At 39.3% G+C, this 12,783-nt stretch overlaps 2 protein-coding genes across 10 annotated transcripts in view; both read left to right on the top strand.

Annotated features, from left to right (window-relative positions):
• The window catches only part of LOC112149246 (GRIP and coiled-coil domain-containing protein 2-like), a 523,867-nt gene that overhangs the window by 405,902 nt on the left and 105,182 nt on the right, over positions 1-12,783 (top strand). The window lies entirely within an intron of this gene.
• kirrel3b (kirre like nephrin family adhesion molecule 3b) overlaps positions 1-12,783 on the top strand; it is a 216,365-nt gene that overhangs the window by 172,386 nt on the left and 31,196 nt on the right. For all 9 annotated transcript variants that reach the window (XM_024276839.2, XM_024276840.2, XM_024276844.2 and 6 more), the window contains exon 7: positions 9,318-9,423. In XM_024276839.2, coding sequence (XP_024132607.1) covers positions 9,318-9,423 — 106 coding nt within the window. The remainder of the gene's footprint in view (positions 1-9,317; positions 9,424-12,783) is intronic.

Raw genomic sequence — 12,783 nt, forward strand, 5'->3', positions numbered from 1 at the left:
ATAGCATGTTTTTCCTCTTCTAAATCAAATAGCCTTTTGGTTTTTAATTGGCAATTTAATGAGTAATTTAGAGGCAATTTAAAAAAAAATGCTTTTGGGGCTTATTTAAAGCGTAACCAAACCTTAAACTAAATCAACTTTTTTTGGTCTGCTGATCTCTATAAATGGGCATTGCCAAGTTTTTGACAATTTAAAACAGACTTGTTTAAAGACCCCCGCCGATGAAAATCTTGTTTTTTTTTTTAGTTTTTAACAAAGTGGCTACTTTGGCAGAAAACCACAATTTTCCAAACAAGTAAGGCTCAGACAAATTTTCGTCAATGCATGAGATACTGTAGATATGGTTGGAGTTATATTACACAATAAAATAATAGAAGAAATGAAATTTACTCTTTTTTTATAACTTACATTGAGGTTTAAGTGTCAGTCTTTTAGCCTTAACTTACTTTCTTTATTGATTTAGCTACTTTTTTGCTTTTATGTGCGTCGAGATGAGACATATTGGTATAAAGTTTTCCATTTCCTGCTCACTCCATCAGAGCTTTAGCTCCAGTGTTGACCTTCTTTCAAGTATTGTAACTTTTCAGCTGTTTACACAATTCATGTAATTACAGCAGATTCTGAAGCACAAAAAAACGGCCTTTAAAGTCCTCCTGCGATGAAAATAATGTTTTTTTTTAGAGTTTTAAGTTATATATGTGGCATTTTTCTTAAGAAAGAGAACAAATGTAATAAGAAATAATTATGTTTTTACATTTCCGAGTATTTCTCCTTTTAAATCTGTCAATCAAACTGTCTTGGACAGACTCTGTTTGAATGAATGATCTTCTTTCCATCAACAGCTCTGCTGCACATGCACTAAACCCTCATCTGTTCCTAGTGTCTAGTTCAGGTTCTGGAGAAGAGAAGATGGTATCTTCACATTGACTGCAGTCAAATGAGCCGCCGTTCACATTTCTGTGGTCAAATCAGCATCACTGGATTTTTGGTGTGAGTTTCATCCAATACTTACGGTAGCAGGACTGAGAACGCTGGAAAATCTCCACCAGACTCCACGGAGCTTCTTGATGTGACCACGGAAATGTGAACGGCGGCTCATTTGACCGCAGTTGGAAAGGATTGTAAATCAATGAAAGAGCATTTTGATGTTAGCTTTGATTATTTTATCAAGAACTCTGAGAAACCAATGATTGAATGTATTGATCACAGTCAATAAACATTGGAGAATTAGCTAAAAGAGTCTTTGGTGAACTGGAAGGAGAAAGAATCAGGATTTTGGAGGAAGTTCTGTCCATGAAGATCTTCACTTCCTCATCCGAGCTCAGATATGGCTGGACATTACCAATATTGCTTGACATTTTTTGTAGCATCGGTGAAGATTTACGCTATAGTGAGACACGCTATAGTTTTTCCCCCTGATCATAATCAGACAGATCAGGGGGGAGGAGCTACTCAGCTCAGCTCCAAAAGCCACGCCCCCTCAGAGGAGATTTTGGAAACATGAAAAATTGATTTTTAAGACATTTAGATTGAGCTATTTTGGTTAAAAACTTCATAATCATACGTAAAACACTACTGGGAATGTTTTTTTTTTAAATAAAAAAATATATAGGGGGACTTTAAAGCCTGGCAGAAAGGAGACTTTACTTTTCTATCTAATAAATTAAATGGTTACTGTGGTAACATTAGAGGACTTATTTCTAAAGCATTCTTCATTTTTAATCACAATTCAGCAATAGCTTGGTCTAACAGAATTTTTTCATCTTCTACATCAAATAGCATTTTGCTGTTTAATCGGCAATTTAACGAGTAATTTAAAAAATGCAGTTTGAAAGGGAATATAAACCATTAATTTATTTGTTTGGTTGGTTTATTTAAAACAAGGACAATTTCCTGCTATGTTTCCATGGTATTATCTCTAGACTGTTAACAATTCTTTTTATAACTCACAACATGCACAATTTGTTTCCAGGTTTATTACACTTAGCTGAAAAGTTTTGATAAATGTCAATGACTAAAGCAGTATACATGTTTTTATACTGGAAAGATTTTCTTTTTAAAGTTAATGTGCTCCTGTGCTCATTTCCTTTGTAAAATTAACTTATTTGTTGATGTTTGGATGCGAGATGGAATGTCATAATATTCAATGTTTATTTCCTCAAATTACCACTTCACATTTATGCAGCTGTGACAGTGCGACAGGCTTCAAGCTTAAATAGCCATACAGCAAAGAAGTGTTTATAAAAGTGACAGAGATCATTGGAATAAACGGGTATTTTGACAAACACAAATAAAGGTAAAAAATGTAATAGTACCAGAGTACATATAGTTATAATGAAGGGAATCTAGAAATGATAGTGATCAGAAGTGATTAGCTTAGCTAGAAGCTCCCACTTTGGCAGCACTGAGGGGCTGACGGAAGGACATGTTGCAACTTTCTCAAAGGCCCGTGAAAGTGAACCTTCACTTTACTGTTTTCTTCGAAAGCCTTTTCACAGCAATGCTGAAATCCATCACTTACTTATCAAGGTAAATGATTCCTTCTGGAGGTGTCAGTCAGAATGCCAAATAAATGAAACCGCTGACAGGCTTTTCTTTGCAGCGGTGCTTCAGGGTTCTACCTCAGGCCTCTTTATTTTATTTATTTTTTTGTTTTTATTTTAGTAACCTGTAGCTACTTGACACAGCAGTGGTAGCAGTGAAAGTTGGAGGACATATATACAGAACTTTAAGCTTACAATTTGCTTTCTGAGTAGTTAAATCGTTGTGAGTCAGACAAAAAAAGAGCTTGTAGCAGGGGCCGAAAGCTCCTTAATGTGTGTGATGAGTATGAACCAGAGGGAAATGATAGGAAAATAAATAAATAAAAACCCTCTAAATACATATGTGATATTTTTAAGTGCTTTGTATTCTGCTCACCTCTGTGCTTACCTGCCCCCCTTTCACTCCGCCTCATTCTAATAGAAATCCCAATGAGAGCAATCGAAACACAACCCAGCATGTTACTCTTTGGCTTTAACCAGCCTTAAACCTCATGCATTTAATAGCAGTATTTTTTATTTATTTATTTTGAGGCTTACATCCACATCAGCATTTCCATTCCCACTAAAGCTCATCCAGAGTTATCTGACCAAGGTTCAGGCAAATTAGCATCTAAATATATAGTATGCGCAGGCGAAGTATGTGAAATGAGAGAAATTTGGTGCCAACAAAGGTGATTTAAAACTCTGGCTAGACTGCTGACTTCACTTGTCTATAACATTCCATTAGCTGACTGTAATTAGTTGACGGCGGAGGGGTGGCTACCCCCTGCATGAAGTCGTTTTCTCCAGCAGCATGTCTTAACTTGCCTTTTTAAACTTAAATCACTGCACTTCCTCGCTGCTAAGATGCACCGCTGTAGGGAAAAAAAAAAAAAAGTCTTGGATGCCACATTTTCTTTTCCCGCTGATTCCCACTCATCCCATAATTTTTAAAATATTCCTCAAATATTTTCTGCATATCTGTAGAGCTTTGCCCCACATAGAGGCTTTGAAACGCGTAGCGGGAAATGAATGCACGAGGGACAAGTAAAGCCAAGGTTCTCTGTGTGTTTGCATTGCAAACAAGCTGAGCCATGTGTGGGGAAAATGAATGCCATTTGTTGAGACTAATTAATAAAGAACATGCACATGTGCAATCGGGGAGGATTTGTTTTGGGGAAGCTACATGCTCTCCTTGCTTAATCAAGCAGATAATGGTAAATTCTTCTGAGACAGAAGCTGAGAGGGAGAACGGGGGGGTTGGAACAGTAAAGGCGTCTTTAAAGAAAACTTTGGGTCCAATTTTGACACTTTCTATTTATGCTACAGGGAACCAGGCTGAACATCTGCCTTTGTTAGACTGAGTAAATTCCGACTTTACTCATGTGAATATCTCACGATCAATATGTTAGACCTCAGGTTGTCCGTCAGTCTGTTCCATCCTGAAGTCTCCCACTCAGCCAGCCATATGACAGCACGCCCATATTGCCGAGGCTGTAATCCACAGGCGAATGGTCCCGCAAACAGCTTCTGCATCCATCAGAGGGATCTGACGCTCCTGCAGTTTGAGGCTAGTCCTGCTGCAGAACAGCTGTCCACGGCGACCCGGAGAGATTGGAAATTGAGCTTTAAGAAAGGGAAATAACAATTAATGCTGGCGCTATCTCCAGGAAAAAGAGAGAAGTTCCAAAAACACCATCTGCTCTCCACTTTGAACTAACCGATCAAAAGCTGTCGGCCGACTAAAACAACCCCCCTTCCCCCGTTCATCCTGTTGTTTTCGCCGAAATCTCAGATCAATCTAAGTGTTCATCGTTTCCTCCCCTCCCCCGCCTCTGTTTTCTTGAGGAATGTGGAGAATTACCGCCGCGAATATTGATGGACTGTCACACGAAGCCCGGCAGCTCATGCATTTATACATCAAAGTGGCAAATAGACTTCTTTTTCAACAGCCTGTCGTGCCACGAGGGTCAGAGGGGCAGTACAGCCGGATCCGTGCACAGGGCCAACACGGACAAACTTTTGACAGCTGTTGCCCCCCTCCACAGATGTCTTTATTTCATGGCTCGAGGAGATGGAAATATCAGCAAATTAAACTCATCATGACATTACTTCCAGTCCAGAAGGCCTGGGGGAGTTGCTAAGAGAGGGTCACTTCAGTCATGGGAAAAGAACATTGATTTTGTGGGGGGGATTGACAGTAATGAGCATTTGTGTCATTAGAAGCCTCTTGGCAGCAAGTTAGAGTCACATAATTAAAATGTCCCGTGCAAGAATGGTGTTAGTGGGGCTGAATTTGCTTTGACGTTTTTATTTTGAAACAATATTTCTAACTAAATTGAGGCTATAAATATTTGAAACCCCAATTAAAACATTTTGAAAAAAACGGGCTAGAACAGTGTTTGGACACATGGTTTGTACGCAATTAAACTCTGCTTTTTAAACCTGTCTTGGGACAACTTCAGACTGTGATAGAACAAACTAAAAATCAATTTTCTGACAGTTTATTATCACAGTTCTAGGAGTCAGTGAATGCACCGGGACTGAAGTTACCACCCTCATTGATTTTGATTGGTCCTTTGTGTTAGCCCCGCCCTAACCCGCCACAACGGGCCCAAAAGTTTCGAAACTGAAATTTTCAGATTCAAAAATGAAAAGGAACAACTGAAAGTGGAAAAAATATTCTCTGCCTCTCTCTCTGTTGATTGTATTTTTAGACATCCAAAACCACACCCCCTCACTACATTGATCTGTGTTTTTTTCAATCACATGGCTCCTCCGGTTCGTCTCAAAAGCTCTGAGAATTTAAGACGCTTGTATGAAACTTTTGCTTCCAAAGGAGCGGTGGGAATTTCTCAGGAGGGCCCGCCAGCCTGTGTGTTACGCATAAACACACAGGCGTGCACACGCTCACAGCAAGACCGCATGGAGAAATGGCATCAGCTGACTTAGAAGCAGCTCAAACATATTTTGATTATCGCGGAGGATAATTATAATCAAGAGTAGGTGTTTATTATGGTCAAAACTGGCAAATTTTGGATAGAGATCCCCTCTCGTTCTTAACTGATGGAGGAAGCACGCGCATTCTTAAGGCACCGAGACAGAGTGACAATCCTCAAGGAAAAGTTAGGGGACCCCTGCATTAGTGCAACATATGAACAATTATTCAGATAATCATTGCATAAAAAAAAACCCACAATAAATCCGGTAAATTCTTCATCTTCTGTGTCGTTTTTGAACAACTCCGCCACTGAGCAGTGCTTATTGATATTAATACACACACATACAGGAACTTCTAGTAGTTGTTACTATTGTTTTATTTTTTTTATGACAACTAAGGATAATTCGAAACCCCAGCCAAAATTTATAAAGATTTGTGATTTATTTTCCAAAAATATGACACTCAGAAATTTTGAGCTTAATTTTCACAATATATGTTCTCTGTCATCAGAAAAATGACACACACATGTTAAAAACACAAATTTTCATCTAAGTGGGTCTTTAAACAAATACTAAACATTAATTTCAGCTTTTACAATTGGTTCTGCCTCTTACTTCTTACACAATTAACCTTTCACAAGGCAAAAAAAAAAAAAAGGAGCATAGATACGTTTCATTACAATAATACACACTTTGGTGTCCTTGTTCATGTGCGTGCACGCCTCTTGAACATGGGCACAGTCACAGCAAATACCTGCTCGGTACCTGAGGACAAACGCCAATTGAAAAGTCTTCTGGGATCGACTGTGTTGTTGTTTTCTTCATTGGCCTGGGGAGATCTGGCACAAGTGGAGCTTATGGATTTCAAGGTAGAGAGGAGGAGGGAGCAATTGTACTGGAGGGAAATTCATCTGCTGATGGGCAACATGGTGCACGACTGGAGAGGAATGTGGCACCTGGACCAACCCCCTCTCTGGGGTTCTGCTGCAGCTGAGCCAACCAAGAGCATCTGCACAGCCACGGGGCAATAGGCAGATTTCCTGCACATCGTGCCCATAGACACACAGGCATACGCACGCTCACACATTCATGCTCTGTGACTATACACAGAATTGCTTGGCGACGTTACAGTGGTGCTTGTGCGCCTCTTAGATTTGTTTTGGCCCTCTGCGCTTACTGCAGCATTCTTCATCCACATCCAAACAGATTTTGGGTTGATCCGTTTGTGTAACTGAACACAGACCAGATACATGTTAAAAAGAGATGATTAGCTTCAAACTCAAAGCCTGCTTCCCTTTATGTCTTTACTTTTCATGCCACCTCACCACTGGGCTACTGGTACTAAAGTTAAAAAAGAATAAAGTAAAGCGAGGGATAGAAAATGTGTGCTTTTAAGTTTCACTACATATTTGACAAGATTCCTTTAAAAAAAAAAAGAAACCATCATATGTTCAAATGCATTAGACACTTTCCTCTAAATGTTCAAACAAAAACACGTTGAAAGACTCCTGACTAAGACCACTGCTAATTAGGATTTCTCTTTGCTGCTTCTGAGACACTGAGCAAAAAACACCTACCTGTAGCATCTTTTCAGGAAGCCTGACAAATAGCTCTGCCTAATTTAAATTCCTCCTCTGAGTCTGCGAGGTAAATAGCTGCTTGTTTCACATGGGGCAGGATTGATATGGAAATGAACAAGTATCTTCAAAAAGAATCCCACCTTTGTCAATTAGGATATATTAAGCTGTTCAATGAATTTGCATAATCTGAATATTTGTAATTGAAAGAACTGTTTTCACTGCAAGTTGTTCTGTATTTTAATTGTTGTAGTTTTCACTAAAGACTAGTCTTTGATTGTAAATTACCATTTAGAGAAACTGGTTATCAGTTTTAGTACTGTTTTTAATATCTTCCTCATGCAAAAACAGAATGATAAAGCTTAGACCAACAACATAGGCTTAAACCTCTGGTGGGCAGAAAGTCTATGGAATTAAGACATTCAAGTATTCAAGAAAATGTGTCTATTGTTTGAAAGATAATCCTGCCATAAACTGGGACGAGGTTGATGCGATTGCTTTAAATGCTGCCCACTTGAGTCTAAAATATTGAGAAAAACAGTAACAATTTTAAGAGGATAATCCCAGCTAGAAGATGCCACAACTTTATCTTATTGCAAGATGTATTTTAATCCAACAAGACGTGTCAAAAGTCTTTGCAATTTCACGATATACTGTATATAAAATATATATATCGTACCAAATTTGTAAACGGTCCCATTTGGACAAACAATTGTCATGTTTTTAACCTCATCGGTACGCAGAAGCTTCAGTGCGTGGAACAATCAGATTCTCCTCCATGTTTGTTTTGGACAGTTCTTCTTCTTCTGTGTTGCTGTCAGTAAAACATAATAATACACACATACAGCGCCTTTTAGTGGTTGTTAATGGGAAACAACCGTTCATGGGCAACCGGTTGTTAGTGATAAAATAACAAATCATTGATCCAATATTTTTTGTAAATCACACATGTCGTTTTTAAGTATAAGTTTCCCCCCATGATCAAACTTTGCCAAAAAATGTGACTTTTACTATTAAAAACCCAGAATTGTACGTGGTACTGATTTGAGTCTTTTTTTTGACGTGCTCCAAGTAAATCAGAGCTCGCCACTCTCTGAGCTGCAAACTGGTACCGGTACAGTACCGGGACGAGTGCCGCAACAGTACCCCAACCTTAACCTGATACCGAGCGGTATCATATACGGACATGATTAGGTACCGGACAGTCCTGAAACCACGCGAACACTACCAGATGTGGTACCGGTACAGGGCTCCCCAATCTCCAAGATGCAAACTAGAACCGGTCCAAGTACCGCACCAGTAACCTAACTTTAACCCGGTACCGGACGCGCATGGAACCAGACACAGACCTGAACCAGTACTGCCAACCAGTACCGCCAACAGTACCAGAAACGCCGGGCACGCTACCTGACGGGCCTGCTCCATTTTGCGTTGTTTTTTGATCTGGTCCAATTAAATCAGGGCTTCCCAACCTCCGAGCTGCAAACTGGAACCGGTATGGTAATGGGGTACTGGGACGAGTACCGCACCAGTACCCTAGTCTTAACCCTGTACCGGACGCTCGCTGTACCAGACATGGACCTGAACCAGTACTGGAGAGTATCAGAAACCTGAGCACGCTACCAGTTGTGGTACCGGTTTGCGCTGTTTTTTGACGTCCTCCAATTAAATCAGGGCTCCCCAACCTCCGAGCTGCAAAGCGGTACCGGGACTTGTACCGCAACAGCAACCTAACTTTAACCAGGTACCGGATGCATGCGGTGCCAGACACCGACCTGAACCGTTACTAAAAATAGGTTCTGGACAGTACTAGAACAGTGTGCACGCTACCAACCATTATACTGGTTTGCGGACCATGGTTAGGGTTAGGGTACCAGTACCGGACGCATCCCGAGGACTTCCCGATTTATTAAGAACAGCCAACATGTAAAAAAGGACTAGTTGGGGACACCAAAAGGTCAAAGGTGACCTTGAGTGGTTCTGAACCAATCCTCAATATGAGATGATTTGAGAATGATTCCCAAATGGGTTCAGCCAAAGTTCTTACACACTTTCTCACTTCATACATAGTTTCCATTTCACAAACAAGTGCTTTAAATAACCAAGATGTTTTAATTTGGCAAATAAGAATTTGTCCATACACTGTATATTTTTTGTTTTCAGGTTCTCTTCTCTCAAGTTCTAAATAGTTTTTTTTTATTATTCAACTGCTGGAAAGGTTACCAATAGTGTTTACAAACAAAGCAACTTGAAAATTGGTTGTATTTGTGTCTTACAGATCTCCCACTTGTCAATCTCTCTGTGGAGCCTCAAGCTGTTCTGGAGGGCAGCCTTGTGAGATTCCACTGCTCTGCTAAAGCCAACCCTCCTGTTACGCTCTACAGGTAAGATCAGACGAAGGAAAAGTCTTTGAACCAGACGCATAAGTCATGCACAAACCATGAAAGATAAGGAAACATTTGGGAGATAGAGAAGTTAATTCACAATGAGGCTGTCTTTGATTGATGTCACTGCTGGAGAATAATTTTCACATGTAGTCAAATTTAACGCCGCATATTGATAACATTAATCATTGTCAGACATCTTCTGATGATGCTATGATGCCATTACTTCTACTCACACTTTGATATGAGGGGATGAAAAATGATGAAACACACCTAAAAAAAAAAGTAATGAAAATATTCCGCAGAAGAAAATCATTTGGGAAACCATGTCAAGTTCCACTGCTGGTTTTTTCCTTGCTTTGTGGGCACACCATCTCCCTCGAACTTTCAAATGTCCATCAGTGTGCCGGAGAAAAGCTGAAAAGATAATTTGCATGACATCTGATAAAGATGTCAGGATTGCAGCTTTTGCTGTTATTGTAAAATAAGACAGCGCTTGCCCCAGGGGTTTGCTAGTGCTGCTAGCATGGCGTTGCAAGAATTTTAAGCTTGCATCTTCAATGAATACACTTTTTTTTCCAGGGATTAGACATTTAAAGGAAACAAGGCAGTTTTTTGTTCAAATCCTGCTTACCTTTATTTAAAATAAATGTGTGCAGGCAAGCAGATCACTCAAGAGTCAAATCAGTGTCCGCTGAGTAGAAGAAAATGGTAAAACTACAAAGTAAAAGTCTTTGCTACTAAGTTTGAAATAAATATTTACAGTTGTATTGGATTGTAAAGCACCTTAATAGGAGAAAACAAGTAAATGATCCTTGAAAATCATCAGCTTCCAGGATTTTAATTTATCTTTTAATAGCAGCAAGGTTATACAGACAGATCAAGGATGTATTTGTACAAACTCTTGTGTAGCACCCGAAAGTAGAATACTTAAGTTGTTTGTCAAGATATAGTTCTTTGTGTGGGAGGCTTTTAAAACCAGGAAAGAATAAATTCCGACAAATCGATAGCAAGGAGAATTGGTGGGTTTTGAACTGTGCAACGGATTTGGCAAATGAAATGGATGTACAACACACTCCAATGTGGCAAAATAGAGATGTTGCTGTTTTGATGGATCGTACCCTTTTTAAACGGAAAGGTGGGGGGGAAGGCCAGTGATATTGTGGGAAAACAAGCTTTATATTTGATTGCGGTGGAGCACACCAGAGAGGTAACGTCTATTTCAACCTGCAAAGGGATTTCATCTCTTTTGTTGAGAGCCTCGATCAATGCGGAATCCAACTTCACCACAAGGTATCGAGAGCTGAGGCTCAGTGACACAAGATTTTCTTTTAGTTTGAAAATTTATAGAATGGAAAGTGTTTGAGGGTTGAAGCTACAGGAAACAAAAAAAAAAGGTTGCTACTTCTCCCCCATTGTTTTTCATGCTCTCTGCCTCTGAAGTAATCAAATATTTGGCTGAAATTATAATGTCACCCAAATAACCTCTGATCTTTAAATGGTGCACGCTGCCATCATCTCTCATTTTGATTTATCTACAGTGTATATAAACACACTTTTTCCAATGCACCGCTAATGTCAAATTTTTATGAATGAGAGATTTTTGGGCATCATAAGACTTGCCTGAAGGACTTCAACTAGTTATAGGCCCTTACGGAGTCCCCTCAAGAGAGCAATATCACAGTGGAGAGCAGGAAACTGGTCAAGCAGTGTGGGGCCATTACTCCATGCTAATACACTCTGTCTACCCCATATCAGATAGAGCGCAAAGATGGAGTAGTTCTTAGACGGATGGCCTCTTTTCCAATCCCAAGAGAGCCATCCATTCCCAATGTGCACTGCACCACTCTTCCATCCTCCAATTCAATACACACTTGAGACACAAGCCCAAAATAGAGGGGACACCAGTCAAAGGGATGGTGTCTCTTTCTGCCTTATAGCCTCTTTCGATTACCGATCTGGTTCAATAAATCTGAGTAAAAACATAAGAATGGAAATGAGATGGATTTCCACGGATATTCAGACGGATGCCAGTCTATAGCTAAAGGGGAGAGGGAAGATCAAGTGGAAGTCAGAAAGTTGGAGATGAAGATGATGGCAGTTAGAGACAAGACATAATTTGGATTTTTTTTTATTATTATCACTGTTCTAAATGCCTTAAGGTAAAAACTGCAAACATCACAAACATCCAGCTGTCCCCTGATGAGACCAAGGATTCTTTAATAAGGACCAAAGGGAGATGTGAGAGATTCAAGACCTTTTCACTTTTCTAAATGGACAGACCCCCCCTAAAATCCTAATAGGATTGCTGCTGCTTAAGAGAAGTTGTTTACATATCATAATAATGGTTCAGCAACTACAAATAACAAATTCTGGTCAAAATTTTCCCTTGAGTGAGACAGATGACTCAATACAGTGCCTATCACACATCATTCATCCGTGAGTCAGAGGGCAAAACAGAGCACCTTGTAGCCGGACACAAGAAACATCCAAAAAAAGTCATTACCTTCAAGGGCTGATGCTCGCACTACACTTATAAATATATATATATAAATATATATATATATATGGATGTACTAAAATTACATTAGAGGTGTAATGATTTCTTTTAACCGCGATAATATATGATTAATTAATAATTTGTGGTTGCCATTCTGATTCATAGTTGATATTGGTTCATTCTGAATGAACCGATTCGCCGACCTGAAATTGATTCAGGACATCTTCAGCCAAAACTTCAACCAGTGTGACTCAGAGATAAATACCTGGTACTCCTGGTGACGTTTTTCCAAAATACTACAATAGAACATTATTGGAACAATATAACACTCTGTATGGTCACATGTCTTTGCTATATTCAAAGTGTTTCCACTCATTGGACTGTAAAGATGGATTTTTCTGCATTTCGCTGTGCTGTCCACTGTGATGTCACTTGGTCGTTGTTACATTATAGTAGAATAAACATCCCATGTGTCAATCCAAATGTTTTTTCCTACATCAAAATAATGTATTTAATTTAAAAATTAAAGAAAAAAAAAAACACACTTTTTTGGGTCAAAGGGTCGCCTTGATTAACAATTTGCCTCAGAGAGATCGATCTGGTTGGATCTTAATGTAAATCAATGAAATGGTTAATGGATTAATCATTGCACCACTATTACGAGATCAATGCGCCTTTTCAATTATGTTGATGGAAGTATTTTGTGGGCCTGCATTAAAATAGTACAGCTTTGTATACCAATCACTATAATATTTTTACATACTGCATTTTTTGAGGTCATTGCTCACATCACCTTCTACTGTAAGTTTTACTCTCTCCAATGATACTGGGGAAACACCTCTTTCTCGTCACTGTCGTTC

The sequence above is a fragment of the Oryzias melastigma genome, linkage group LG13 (assembly GCF_002922805.2).
Source record: "Oryzias melastigma strain HK-1 linkage group LG13, ASM292280v2, whole genome shotgun sequence".
Lineage (NCBI taxonomy): Eukaryota > Metazoa > Chordata > Actinopteri > Beloniformes > Adrianichthyidae > Oryzias > Oryzias melastigma.